Source organism: Anopheles bellator, chromosome 2 (genome assembly GCF_943735745.2).
Source record: "Anopheles bellator chromosome 2, idAnoBellAS_SP24_06.2, whole genome shotgun sequence".
NCBI lineage: Eukaryota > Metazoa > Arthropoda > Insecta > Diptera > Culicidae > Anopheles > Anopheles bellator.
This window is the reverse complement of record NC_071286.1, coordinates 45,071,228-45,086,320: the sequence shown is the minus strand read 5'-3', so window position 1 is coordinate 45,086,320 and position 15,093 is coordinate 45,071,228. Positions and strand designations below refer to the sequence as shown.

The window sequence follows — 15,093 nt, the reverse complement described above, 5'->3', positions numbered from 1 at the left end:
GATAAACGCTAATTGCATGTAACTACTTCTAACAGACAAACAATTGATGCAACAATTACTGCATACGAACATCAACATTCGCATAGTAAATTGACCTCTTTCTGAGTACATCATTGAGTAGATCAACTGCTACCATCTACACCATTTAGTAGATAATTAGTTAAAAGCCGACAAAACCAAATGGTTAAACCAACAGTGCCTCCAAGGAGGCTATTTTGTACTTAAATGCTCATTCCAATGCGCTCAAGCATTAAAATTCCTATGAAAACCTGTAGCTAGATGGCCCTTTGTAGACTTTGGTGTGGTTTATAAAATTTGAAACCTCATCCACGCAACATCGCACCGATGCTCCCTATGGGTAGGTCTGGATTCTTGAGTCAGTGTGAATACCACATCAATTGCACTCTTAAATGAAGGCTTCGTAAGAGTAAACTTGATACTTCATACCGTTGACTCTGATCTTATCTGGGGCTCAACGAACGAACATCGCATACACGAACGGCATCTCAAGCTGGCATCCTCAATGCAGATATCCACTGGTAATAAACAACCTAACAGAGGACCTCCGCCAAAAAGGTAAACGACCAAAAACTGTTCCCAAAGTACACACGCGCACACATGCACATTGTCCATCATAAAATCGGACAAATTAGTGCCACGTCAAGTACCAATTCTCCGGCCCCGGCGTGCGTCAGCCAACGGAGCGCCCTACTCAAAGATGACAGCGGTACGATGGGTGCGCCCTTCCCGGGAGCATCGAATAGTGGTGCCTCCAGAGGGTGGCCACGTTAGGCGGGTTCCATCATTAAAATCAAATTAGGAACGCGCTGGGCCGGCAAGGGTACCCTCTAACTTACTAACTTACTCGCTTTCGGCGGCGAGCTTCTGGGCGAACATTTTTGGCCAAACAACCGTCGGCGCGATCGGTTTCTAGCGTCTTGGGAAAAGTTCAACTCCTGCCGGGGGCAACCCCTGTCCAGTGTCCAGGCTCTCTCTCTCTCTCTCTCGCTGGGAAACTTTCACGCTCGGTCCCACTCGGTCGATCCGTGCGCAGTTCGTCTTGCACAAGCTCCACACGCCACAGCGTGATGGCTGGATGTGAAGGAGTGTCATTATTCCGGTCACGTCGACCATCGAGCGCAGCTAGCCACAGAAAAAAAGTCTTGCCGTAAGCCAACGAAGCAAGTTCCTCGCTCCCAACAACAAGACGAACCCACGCCGAGAAGCGAACTTGATGGAAAAAACGCGACACACGAATGATGGTGTATTAGCAAAATGCAGTGGTAATTTTCCACTTAACTAACTAAAACAACCCCGGCGCCCGAGCCGCGGAGTTCAGATAGCCCGGGTATCAGGTGTGTGGCAGCTGGACCGGAGGTCTATTTTCTTCGTTGTGGGTGCGCAAAATGGTGTGCGGTTAAAGTTTTGGCACTGGCTTACGACCCGACTCCAAGGACGCAGAACATGACTATAGCTGCACTGGTCTCGCGGCGATGAGTTTCAGACTTCAGTGTGCAAACGGAAAGTTTTGCTAACCGCTCGGTTTCCCTACTCACCATCACTGCCACCGACCGCCAGCAGGAAGACCATGGGAATAGAATTCAATTATGAAAATTTATCTTTACGATTCCCACCAACTAACCGTGGCCACAACACGCGCTGCGCCTTGCAGTATGAGGAGTTACCAAACAAGGGATCTGTGTACCATTTCTTCCTCGGAGAACCATTTGGTGTTTCTGGGAGCGATCTCCGCGTTTCCTCCGCGAATTTGGCACAGATTAAAGCGTACCCCGAAGCGTACGCCGTCCGCCACCAACGATGGTGGGCGGTTGAAAAATGAATTGGAAACCACGGATAAATGAATCTGTTTTCCGGCTTTCCGGAGTGGCTCGAGAGTCGTAGAGTCCCGAAGATTTGCCTAGAACTGGCGATCGGGCATCATCCACAACAAGTTTCAGCCGAGTTGGGGCGAGATGCAGCTATCCTGAGGCTTCTCCACCCCACTACACACTAGAATCCGACGGCTCAAGTCTACCCCAAGGTAGACTGAGTGCAGGTCCGGATGCCCAACCGACACACACCGTTCCATGCGGTGTGCGGTTTTCGTTCACCAAACAAACTGTATCCATTGCCAGGAGCACAACAGTAATACACGGAAAATATTATAAACAGCCCTTTGCAGTGTGGAGCTGGTGAATAACACTAAGACGCGGACCGAATGCTTCCGGCCACGTGGATTGGGCTAGCTTGCATCGAAACACACTGACACTTCAAATGAGCCCACCGCACCGAAACCCCTGCTCATGTGGTTCCGCTTGGGAAAGTCTTTCCAAATTCCAAGAAGCACATCCAGCACAACGAGGCAGATGGTGAAGGCCTCGGGAACGGAATTCGGGACTAGGTTATGTCTGCCGGAGGCTTTTCTAATGTTTCTCCACGTAATCATGGCACGTCAGACACAAAAGTTGCTCGATTAACGCGTCCCCAAGACTACGCGCGCGCGCACCAAGAATTTCAGGCCTCGGCGCAAAACTCAACGAATTCGTCTTTCGCATACTCGCACGGACGAATGCTTACGATTACCGAAAGTGTATCCGGTGTACTTCTGGGGTCTCGGCTCCCTAGGAGACGAGGGCCTGCCCGCGTGTGGGAAACGGAGTCCCCATGCGTACTCAGCTGGGGTTTTGGGACAAATGCCAGGATGGTAAATACACACACGCGGTACCCTCAAACACGTAACCCAACCACAATCCTTGCTGGGCAGGGCAGGTAAAACCAGCAGAGGGCTGCTTTTGGCGCTCTCAAACCGGATCCATACACTGAATCGCTCTATCTGATGACTGCGCCCGCCCGCCTATCGACAATATTGTTATTGCTTTACCAAACAAACAGATCCCTTCTGAACATTTAGGACCCGTTGGCCACACTGCGTGCCTCCTCCAAACTAGGGTCTAGGATCATGCACCCTTTCAATTATTTCCATTATTTCAATGAATTCCACTCACTCTGCTGGTGCTTCCTCCCGAGTCCTAACAAACTACACCACCCAAACCTCACTCAATCTCATTCTCTTTCTATCTCTCGTTCCGCTCAATAGACTTTCGAAAACACCCACTCGTCAGCAAACGGCCCCAATCCGCACCTGCACAGGTTCCGCCGCCGTCGCGTCGACGGTTCCGAACAAAATGTTTGCTCGACGAGCTATTCCATAATTAATGATGGAACAAATTTGTTTGTCGAAGACGCGTAACAATAACACCGCAGAGCCAGGACGCAGAGCTAGGCAGGGCGCCGCCGCGGTCCGTTTCCGCACTTAGCACACTTGTTAAACATTCGGAAAAAGACCGGTCCCCGGGTACCGGGACCAACTGCTTCCGGAAAAGCCACGCGGAGAGGCGAAGAAGCTGCTGCTCTCGATGCTCTGCCGTAGAGCAGTTGGCGCTTGGAGCAGCGACCTCGACTTTGACGAGTCGTCCGACGACGACGACGACGACGACGGGGCAAAGCATAACCTCAACTTCGGTCAACCTGTTTTTCCAGCGTGTGCGAGGCGTGGTAGAGCGATGGTAACAAGCAAAATACACCCATTTATCACGCTGTGACGCGGTGTGCAAATGGCAATCAAACAACAGCCAACGAACCATCCATTTCAGTTTTTCCGGCCACGCAGCCAGCGAGCCAACAAGAGCAAAGCGATTGCCTATTCAGTTGATACCGAGCGGAAAAGATTATTCTATGAATTCCACCCGGTACGGCCACAGGCGCAGCAACCACTTGGCAGTAACCGCGACTAGAACGGCCAGCATTGGGGATGATAATTTCCGTTGGCTTTTAGCGCGAAACGTTTGCGCCCGGCTGAGCCTGTGTAGGACTTCCGGAGAGCACCGTCCGCAATTATACCGGAACCAAGCACCACGCACGTGGCACGACGCTCCATTACGAGACCAAACCTTCGCACGACCTCTGGGGGTTTACCGCCCCCGGGAGGCTTTCGCCTTTTTTCTGGTAATTGGAACGATATCATGTTAATGAGAATCGGAATTCGAACACCGTTCGTGATCGTCTGCGGACTGATAAATTTAGCAACGAGCAACCAGTCGAGCCTCCTCCTATTGTATATCGCTATATGGCGAAAGCGTTGTAGGTTATAATGTTATTCTATTGTAAAAGGTGTTCCTAAATCAAGCCCATCGAGTTAGCTCACTTCACGACACTATCCGAAATGGAACAATTTTTGAATTGCACTTTAGTTTGTCAGGGTGACCTCGGCAAATAAGGTACCGATCCAACCATGAGCTATTATTTTCATTTACCACGTCACATTATAAAACTGGAAACTTCTGCATTTAAAATAAAATTTAAAAACACACACATTCCAAATTCATAAAAGTAAGGTTTGGTTCGGTCATGATTTCGACCCCCGATACCGGCGCTGACAGAGCGGGGTTGGCGCGGGACCAACAACCGCGCCCGTAAAAACAAACTGTTATATAAGGTTGGGGAAAAAATCATCCATTATTTTTGGGTGACATTAAAAACTGTATTTAAGATGTTCGGATGGGCCGATTTGTGTCAAATATGCACCGTTTTGTTGGAAAATTCGTTGTCTTTTCATAATGCCTCTCTTATGGAAGGCTTGGTTGTTATTGGCGAAAAAGTTGAGCAATCCATTTTTGCAAACCTTTCTTGATGTCAACTTTGCATATCGTAGGAAATTTTGTAATGCGCGAAAAAGGTGTCAATCGTTTGGTGCAAGGTCGGGATTTTTCGCTGCATGCATTAAAGCTCCCGGAATTTTTGGCGAGTCACAAAAGACGTGGGTAACATTTCGTTGTGCTGGTGGAACACAAAACCTCTTCCATTGGCCGACTCTGGTCGTTTCTGGTTAATTGCTAGCTTCGAACGGTGCAGTAATTGTCAGAAGAGATCTGAATTTAGTGTTTGGCTACACGGAAGCAACTCATAATAAACGGGTCCCACCATATACCCAGTAGAACCTTCGTGGCCGTTAGTTCTGGTTTGACCACTGGTTAAGCTGCTTCACCCCGCTTAGACCACGAACATTTTCACGCAATATTGTCGTAAGTGACCTATTTCTCATCCCCAGTTTCATTTCATTTCGTTTGGCCAAAACTGCGCAGATGGTAATTCGAGCCATCATGTTTTTTGGTGTAAATAGGGTGGTGCCCAAACATCGAGCTTCTTTGTGAATCCAGCTTTGCGCAAATGGCTTTAAGCTGTACGATGATTGATTTTTAGCTCCTGGCCGATGCTCTTATTACTAACATGTCGATCAACTTTGATTATTTCTGTGATTTTATCGACATTTTCGGTTATGTGTCTGCCTATGCTTTAAAATAAAAAATAACTGAAACGGGTCAACGAAACCAAAATTTATCGTCACTAGCTGTTAGAGTAGCGGTACCATAAACACCAGCAGCCTAGCTTGAATTTTCACCTTTTTTTTGAAAGAAAAACTGTAAAATGTAGCAAATTTTCACTTTGGTGACTTCCATTGTTTACGAATAAGAAGGCAAATAAGAAGAATAAGACATGTTGCTCAATTTTTTCGTGCTATTTCATGCTTTCATAAGTAAATAATTATCGATAAATGCTTCCCGATGATTAAAATAACTTACCGATATAAGCAAGTGCTTAAAATTTTAAGTATTCAATATTATTCCGCACACAATGTTTGTTTACAACGCCAATGATAAAATTTGAACTGTCACATAAACGCGAGAGCTATAGTATGAAAGAGAGGCCAAAAATTGCTCGCTGTTTCGCTCTCTGTGTGGCTTTAGTCGAGCAGAGAGCGTGAAATATACCGTCTCACTATGAAAAAAATATCGTATTGATCATTCAAGATCAAGATCATTGTGATGCGGGTTGAGTACACAAATTTTGCCTTCTTTGGGTTCTAAGCTACCTGCCTAACAATTTTCAGCCAAATCGGTTCAGCCGTTCTTGAGTTATAAGTGAAAAGTCACCTTCACGACTTTCTTTTATATGTATAGATAAAGATAATTGTATATTAGATCAAAAAAGAAAATTACAATGGCATAGAACATAGCGTCAGATTAGATAATTTTTAATTAAAATAATCAAAATCCAAAAGTACCCACATTGCATTCGTGAGCAGATTACCAGATTGATGAAGACACATTTTAGTGCAGCGTGTCCGTGAAGAAAAATGATAAAATACAGAAGCGCGAAGAACAGAACCTTAAGAAGCTGATGTGTGACTTTTCGAGGGCGTTTCTCGCACCTCGGTTCTTTAGTTACATGAAGTTGGCACACTTGCTTGGAGGACGATAAACGCTGCTAGCATACCATATTCATGCTGCTCTGCACACATGAACATCGCAATGTTTGCACAAACCGAGATGTTCTTGCAACGGACTCACTGAGTAACTCATTAGCACACGCACGGCACACTTAACGTTGCTTACAGTACTGTCATTAAACAAAAGTCCCAAAGGAACGATCCCACGTGGACCAAAGGGCAAGAGAGTAGATAGAACCTTATTGTTTTCGAAGCACCACGAAGAACCGTTGCGGGAAATGAATGCATTCCGGAAGAAAGGGTAGTGCATTTAGTGGACCATTTATTTGGTGTCCATTTCCGTCGCTGCGCCCTCCCTTTTATCGCTTACTCTATGTTTGGATGTGTGTTTTATTTCGCATCCTGGATTTTTCCCCGTTTCTACTTTCACCATTCTCGACGATTCCGAGACAGCATAACCCAAGATGGCGAAATACGGGCGAAGCTACTAAAGCTAACGTCGCCGGCTCGAAAGAGCGATTCCGGCGCGTAAAGTTCGTGATTTATGGTGCCACGGTCACAAAAATCTGCCACCCGGACGCGCAGTAGATTCGTTTGCCCGCGCATTCGGCCGTACTTCTTTTTTGTCTCGTCTCATGCCGGTCTCGTGTACTTTCCGAGCAATGTTTATCATGAATTGCAATCTCGAGACGGAACACAGCCAACTGACACAAGCCGCTGTGTGTACTATGTGGCAGGCGGTAGGAATTTTCCGGCGGGCAACAAAAATCCACGGAAAAAGAGAAGATTTTGCGGTGGAAATGATTAAACGGTGGCATGTGTGTGAATTATGGAATGGTTTGCAACAAAAAAAAAGGAGAAAATAATAGAAAATATTGCTGACCAACACAGCATCCCCAAAAACTAATGAACAATTCAATTTATTAGAGCGTCCTAATGGGGTGTAAATAATGCGCTTGACACTTACCTTCTAAGAAGGTACTAGTCCTGCCACCAGCTTTAATTGTTTTCTGACATGCATAATCCTCAGTGATCTGCTTCACACAACATTCAAATTGAATACCAAAGTCTGCATGTTGCTATCGAATTGAGAAACACAGACGAATGTGACTGGTTTGAGCTTGCATTTGGCTAAATTGAAGGTGAAAAGAAAAAGATCGACTTTACATGCAGTACGTCGTTTTCTTTGACTTCCCTCAAGAGAAATCGAGCTATTGCTTATTAAATGTTGCTTTTCATTTGCTCAACCTATAGTCTGGGCAGCACTCCTTACCGAACTGAACAGTGTTCAACTAACTTATTAAATATCTCAGAGTAGAGCGCCACGTCGCCCCATTTCGCCAATTGTCAGATAAATGTTTACCTAAGTAAGTGCTCAACAAACGAACAGACAAACTTCAAACGGACGTACAAATGAAGTGTAAACGATGAATGGTGCCTATTTGTTTGATTTATTTTTCAAACGGTTCCAATTTATACCGATGTTCGTTGCGCCGGTGGCGGAAGAGTTACGCGCCGACCGTGAACGGTGGTGCCGCCGAAGAAGCAGCAGATAAATTTCCGAATTATTCTCTCGCCAAAGCTCGTGCGCAGATAGTCCGTTCCTGCACAACTTGTGGCAAAAAATGTTGCGTGCTTTGAATAGCCGAGACGGGCATGTTTGTTTTGGACGCTGAGAGACGCTTTACGAGTGCGAAAACAAGCGACCCTCTTGAGGATACGTGGGGAAGGTTCAATCTCTGAACAACACTCAGATGGCCACGGCTGTAGTAGAAGCCGCTGGCAGAACGATACGCCAAGCTGGTAGTTATATCTAAATTTATGACCGACCGTGTCGAAAACTGTCAGTCGAAGATAACATACCGTTAATTGACCAGAGAGCAGGAAAAATGCTAAACACCGTCCGAAACCTTCGAAAAGGCGAGATGAAAAAGAAAGTCACATCTGTGAAATCATACTGCTGCTAAGTTTCTTATAGGAGGCTTTCGTTTTTAAACCGTCGAGCCCCATATGTTTCAATATCTAGAACAGTTTTAAATCGTTTAAAAATTTGCACTCTCTTATTAGGTCAATATTGTTATCCGACGTTGTCGACTTCCAGGTTGTACCTTCACACCATTTTTTGTTCCGAATGTCACTTCTCCAACCAACCATCTTCTAAAATTTCCAATTAAAACTTCTTACTAACAAATTGCTCGATAATTGTCCGACCCAACAAAGGGCAGCAAGTGCTTAAAACGACATGGACCCACATCTTACCATTTTTTGCTTCTTTCGTCCCATAAAAGCTGAAGCTTTCGGGTTGAATCGCTTTCTAATAAAAAAAACTTTGTAACGGCGCCGTTCAAACTAATTATCCTAAAGCACTCGGACGGCCGATTGAGATGAGAGAAAAATGTAAGCAACATCCTGATACCGTTGACGTCCTTTCGAAGGACCACGAAGCGATCAAATCACCAAATATGGAAACCGGTAAATACAAAAAAACGTGAAAACGACACCATTAAATGGATGGTAAAGGGAAATATTTCTTCCGGAAACCCTCACCAAAAGTGTCAAAAGTGTTGAACAAAAGCTGGTATATGATTGCCACAAACATCCAACCGCCATCAACAGCACCTTCAAGCAAAAGTATCATTTCTAAGAAAAATGGTACTTGTTTCTTGGTTTTAACGAAAACATAACTTCTTAAAGCTCTTACAGGGAGAAAAATAATGAAAGTTTTTGCCAATTGTGTAGTAAAACAAAATGTACCATAACAAATTAATTTAAGATGTTTGGTCAGCAAGTATTTTTTCCCCCTTTGAGGAAGATATCAATAAGAATAGCCTGAACCTTACCAACACGCACAAATAGAAAATAAAACGGAGCGTGGTCCTAGCACGATAAGAAAGTTGATTATTTTTATGCTTTTTTTATTGCTGAAATCGGCCTAGCGCAATGATTGATCTTGACAAATGGAAGCGCCTAAGCATCGCCTAGTTCCCCTTCAATGAAAACTAATTCACTGTCTACTTAAGCTAGTACAATTTGATTAGGTCGGCCAATTTGATAAACTGTAAGTTGAAATATTTTCTCCATGTCGACCTTTAACGTTATAGCTCGTAATTGTACCGTTAACATTATTTGATGAATCATTGTTTTCATTTTATTGCTAGTAAATTTTAGGCTTGCAGCTCTGACCAGTTAGTTCTAAATCTACGACAATGTAACTGAAAATTCACGAATAGTAAACAATTCTTTAATTCCATAACTACACATTATTACATTTTTTCTAGTTGCTCGTTTGGTATCCTTTTCATATCTACAGCTAAATGTATAGTCATAACTCATCAGACATTGCGCATTTGACAGCAAAACATGTTAACCCTTGACAGCAAAAACTGATCAAAGAAAGAATGTGTCAATTCAATGCGTAGCACCAATTGTTATAGCATCTAATTCTGCTTACAAAGTATCAAGCTGATAAAAAACGATAAACATTATTACAACGATGAACATTATTATAACAAGTTGATTTCATGCATTTTAAGTTTAGCTACCTACATTACTGTTATACAGTTTCTTCCGCAGTGTGCGCTACTCGAACTGTTATACATACTGTCATGGCTGCTGCTGTCAAATCATCAGCGCATAAACAAAGCGGTCTGCTTTCCATCCATCGCTTATGCAAAACTTTGTCCGGTGCGTTCATATTCCATTTTTTCGCACATTAATTTGTAATAGCAGTGTTCTCACTATCGGAGTACGTTTTGCTCAAATCTGAGTTCGAATCTTCGGTAAAATATCATTGTTGTCGTTGAAGCAAAGACAAAATTCGAAAACCACACGAAAGTCACAGTGCGCAGAAGCCTCTAGTTACAACAATGGCTCTTAATCCGAATTATGAAGAAATCGGCAAAACTTTCATCACGCAATACTACGCTATGTTTGATGATCCAGCCAACCGGCCTGGACTGGTGAATTTGTACAACGTACGTATCTTATTCGTTTGGCACGGACCTCCCGGCAACCTCTTAAACGGTCATAACCTCACAAAACACATCTTTCAGCAAAAACTTCACAGTTATCCGCGTCATTCATTTCAATTACTCATACCGCTTACCCTTCTATTTATCGTTCCTAGGCAGAACTATCCTTTATGACGTTTGAAGGACAACAAATACAAGGTGGTGCCAAAATTTTGGAAAGAATCCAGGTAAATAGGCGCCACTTTACTTTATGACTGTACACGGTTGTAATCTGTGCTCGGCATATATTTTCTCTCGTAAATTCTGCTGTAGGGTCTCGCATTCCAAAAGATTCAACGTGTGTTGACGGCAGTCGATAGTCAGCCAATGTTTGACGGAAGCATTCTTATCAATGTACTTGGCCGGCTTCAAGTAAGTGATAAAGTGTGATATAAAAACCGTATCCGGCAAGGCTGAACGTGTTCCACTTTTTATTTTCAGTGTGACGATGATCCACCCCATGCATATTCCCAAACATTTGTGCTGAAACCCGCCGGAACTTCGTTTTTCTGTGCCCATGATATGTTTCGTCTTAACATTCACAACTCTGCTTAAAATTGATCACATATCGAGGTGTAAAGCTTGTTATCGTACATTCCTGTTTTTCAAAGCACAACTGATACTGCTATTTGCAAAACACTTATCAATATACAAAACTGTTGTAAATCTCGTTTCTGATGCATCAATAATGTTTTGAAGAAAATTAAATGAATAAAATAAACCTAACCTAACCCAACTTAGCCATTCCTAATATTGAAAAAGTACCAACTTCATGAAGGCCTAGATGACAGTTCGCGGAACAATAGTGCCTTTCTAAAGATGTTTGGCTATATTTTAAAAATGCTGTTCCAAACTCAGCAATAAACATACTAAGTGGGTCCTTTTTCTGTTTCAGAAAATAGTCTATACACGACAAAGCACACGAATTCTGTTTCAGGATGAAGTAGCTACAAAAAATAAACAAAGGGCAGCGGTATAGCAACGAATCTCTTCCAAACATAAACCATAAAACCTCGGCGGCGAAGTTCGTTCGAAATGTGGAACTAGAAATTGATAAATTGCACCACTGCAATGTGCTACAAAACCGTCGAGTCGAGAATGTGGCGAAGCAGAGAAAAGATGAACCGACAGAACCAAACGTTTCTTCTTCCAAAAGCCCTTTCCTTCCTTGACCACAAACCCGCCGTTGCTACTCGGCGATGTCGTTATTTATTCGTGTTTTGCAAACCACTTTCCTCGGTTTTTCTCCTATTCCTTTCGTTTGATGAAAACAGCGCTTACCGCCTTTCAATAAACTTACGACTCTGCCTTCGAGAAGCTGTCAGGACTTGCCTTGCCTTACGGCACTCGGCTGAAACAACCGTAACACCTCATTTAGCCACGCCATTTGTGCCGGTAAGTAACACAATTAAACAAACTGTCAATAGTGAGAAAAGTACTTTCCTTCCAGCCAAAGTGGGTCAACGAGAAGAAGAAGAAACGTCTGTCCTTCATTAAGTATCGCTGCTGCGCTACGGTAGTCGGGGAAAACTCAACAACGAAGTGCCTCGCCTTGGATCGAGTGGTTTCTGTTTTCATTTTCCTCGCACCCGGATCCGCACCACCGTCGGATTACCGGCGGACAGTATTAGGGTAGGTGAAGGGCCACCAAATGCTGGAGGTAAAGAAAAACCAAACAAACAAAAAACTGCATTAAGTATTCTCTTATCCTTTAAAACGATGCCGGAAGTCGCGGCTGAGCACAATGCAAAGAATTAAGCCTTGCGCGTCCCCGGAGGCATTTGACAATTAATTTCCTTTCTACAAAAAAGTAACGTGTGGGGAGGGCGAAGAAGGCAATGGAAGAAACCAAAAAAACTGCGAACCACCGGCCGTCACAGAATATAAGGTTTTAAATCTTTCCGGTTTTCCACGGCCCCAAATCCATCGACTACCTCAGCCCGTTTTGTTCCGGCCGGATTTCGTCCCAAGGCGTCCTTAAGCCATGGACCGCCGCTGCTGCCGCCGGTGATACCACTAATCTTTGAACGCTTTTCACTTCGTTCGCTTCCGTATGCAGCCGTACCCGAATGGAAGAGCTTATTTCGGGAGGATTGGGTTTTGATTAAATTCTTGTACCGTATTCGGCGTGCCAATGAAATCAAGTTGAGGATAATTGTTTTAAATTCTCACAACCACCACACGAACGAATGGGTCCTGGACAAAAACGGAAATAAACGTCTAAAATTCGTGACGGACCGTTAGTCAAGTGCTACCCGGCACGGGAGAGAGCGAGAGCCGACACGATAGATTTAAACGATTTTGTCCGCTGACTGCAAATCAAACAAGATTTTTCTTTGCTTTTGCCCGAGGACCTACTTCATCGTCCGCGGCTATAAGACTCTTATCCGGGATTCACGATGAAGCGCGGGGCTCATCTAAATTATTCTAAGCCTCCACAAGCACAGTGGAAAATCCAAACAAGCACCACACAATACGATTCTGATAAGGATTTCACGCCTTTTCTCCCGCCTTGCATCAGTTGCCGATTGCGCGCATTTTTGGCACGTTAAAAGATTTATGTTTGGAGTTCATGGCGTTCGTTGTCAACACAATTTTCGTTGCCTTCCGCTGAAAGGATAGAAGTTAATGAAAATGGAACGACGAATATACGAATAAATTTGTAGGTCGTTTTTCGTCGGGCAGCAGCTTCCAGTTCCGCTCAGCAGCCTTATGGAGGATTCGCCTGAAACTGGGGCAGGCCAAAAAACGACAGAGCATGTCCAAGTGAATTTAATCAATCAACTCAAACAACGATAAAAATTAGTTGGGATGGCTAACGGAGTGGTTTGCAATGCACAAAATGCAGTCACTTATGCCAATACCAACAGGGCTGAGTTAATTAGGCAGAGCTTTACATGCCACACGGTTTTACATGTTCCATCGAGTTCAGGGGCTGAAAATAGCTTCCTACAGGCAGTTAGTTAGAACAGGATTTCGATCGCTTCTCAGAGAGGTGTTTGTGTAGAACATATCGAGAAAATTTGCTCAATGTAAATAATACCATCCCGATATATTTTTATCTATAAGAATTCCTTGTTTTGATGATTTGATTGAATGTGACACTAAAGCTCCATTTCAGTAAAGACAAAGTCGTGCCTATTATTTCGTTTCTTTTTGCTCGCAAACTTTTATAGCTTATGCAAACGGGAAGCGGTAACGAACTTAGCGAATGAAATCTTTTGAAAACCATAAAAAATGTCCCATTGCTTCTCTTGCGAATTGACTTAGCGCGTACACTTGTCGATAGAATATTATTTAAGCCGGTACGGAAAGTGATACGCATTCTAGGGACGACGGCGAATAAAAGAAAATCCCAATTTTAAAACTCAATTACGGTGCGGGATGAATATGCAAATTAAATGCCCTTCTCAGAATGTGTAGCTTCTTATGGTGGAACAATTTTCGACGACTCTAACCACTTGAAACCCACTGGAAAAATTGTTATTTCAAGATTATTTTCTCTATCTTTCTCTCCATCTCTCGCTTTCTCTTGATCTTCCTGTAGTTATGGTATTATTCGGTTGCCGCTACTTTTGGATGGTAGCTCACTGTTGTTCCTTTTATTTCTTATAAGTTTGGTTTCGTGTACACGCACAATGAATGACATAGCTTGGCTTCCTTTTTCCAGAAATGGATTATTCCGATGACTGCCGATACGAATCGCCGGGACCTTCTAAGCACAGTCACAACGTGAAGTGGAGCACAGAAACGCTTTGGCGCCGAGATGCGACCGCGCTACTTCCGCTGGTAACAGAGTGCAGAGAAGGCGAGCATAACGAAAGCATAAATTTTCATGATACTTTATCTCTATCAAGGTGCGTGCTGTCGTTTGCGACGCGTCGTCTCGGACCGTATGAAACTGTAGAAAGAGAGAAAGCACCGCCTAAGCAAGCAGAATCCTCTACTGCCCATCGTCCCATTACGCGCTATCTCCTTCAAATAGGTGAGCCCAGTCCGGTCGGTGATGTCACTTATAAGATTACGATTTTATCTCGTTCCATTTGCCAACCGCCATCGTCATGTTGTCGCTGAAGATGGCGTGAAAAACGAGCCTCGAAACATGCACCGCGGCGTCCCGAGAAAAGCTTTTGCTTCCAATAGAACAAAGGTGGGGAAAGCCTAGTATGTCCACCTGCACAGTACAATAAAGAAAAATGTTGGATTTGGACTACCACGGGACGAGGTGCTAAATTTGCACACCAAGCCAACCCAACACAGCCAGCAAATGATGCCCGATAAGGTGCGCCCCTCACAAGCAGGCGGTTTGCGGACAAGGAAGCAGAATAATGACTCGAGGTGTCTCTGGCCACCACCGGACCACCACCCACCACCGGAGTCCTTCCGGTGGCGCAAAGTTGACAGAAACGAATAAAACATCGGTCAAGGCACAAGGGGCGAGCAAATTACACGCGTTGTTATTTCGCCATCGCGAAGGCGCCATCGCGCAAGTAATTTTCAAAAGAAAACCAACTTAATGGATCGATAAACGAGGACCCGCTCGTAGCCGGACGCCGCCAGGATGCCGGGAAAATACCGGTTACATCGGTCCGGGACGGAGGAAATAAAAAGCAAGGTATAGTCGTGCTAAACGCACCAAGTAAGAAATGGGCAATTTCTCGCCATTTTCATCATTAGTGTAGCAAGGTGGCGATGTGGCGGTAGAAAGAAGGAGGACCAGGCATTAACGCCACGCATTAGCATTGGGAGGATGTAGAAAAAAGTCGTCGAACCTTTAACCACACAGCTGTGTATACG

The 15,093-nt window shown here is 44.3% G+C and overlaps 2 protein-coding genes across 3 annotated transcripts in view; one reads left to right on the top strand and one right to left on the bottom strand.

The window, feature by feature from the left end:
- The window catches only part of LOC131210419 (low-density lipoprotein receptor), a 213,555-nt gene that overhangs the window by 145,767 nt on the left and 52,695 nt on the right, over positions 1–15,093 (bottom strand). The gene's annotated exons all lie outside the window — the stretch shown is intronic.
- On the top strand, positions 9,920–11,026 carry LOC131210420 (probable nuclear transport factor 2). Of its 2 annotated transcripts, none has more exons than XM_058203663.1 (4): positions 9,920–10,260; positions 10,413–10,484; positions 10,570–10,668; positions 10,738–11,026. In XM_058203663.1, exons 1-4 carry the CDS (start codon positions 10,153–10,155, stop codon positions 10,849–10,851), a joined length of 393 nt encoding a protein of 130 aa, XP_058059646.1. In that variant the 5' UTR covers positions 9,920–10,152; the 3' UTR covers positions 10,852–11,026. The 2 variants fall into 2 exon arrangements, with proteins under 2 accessions (XP_058059646.1, XP_058059647.1); XM_058203664.1 differs by having other exon boundaries at positions 9,920–10,264; positions 10,417–10,484.

Coding starts and splice junctions, on each gene's coding strand:
- LOC131210420 (XM_058203663.1), top strand. CDS start 10,153: ATGGCTCTTAATCCGAATTATGAAGAAATCGGCAAAACTTTCATCACG. Junction 10,485..10,569: donor AAATTTTGGAAAGAATCCAG/GTAAATAGGCGC, acceptor ATTCTGCTGTAG/GGTCTCGCATTCCAAAAGAT. Junction 10,669..10,737: donor ATGTACTTGGCCGGCTTCAA/GTAAGTGATAAA, acceptor TTTTATTTTCAG/TGTGACGATGATCCACCCCA.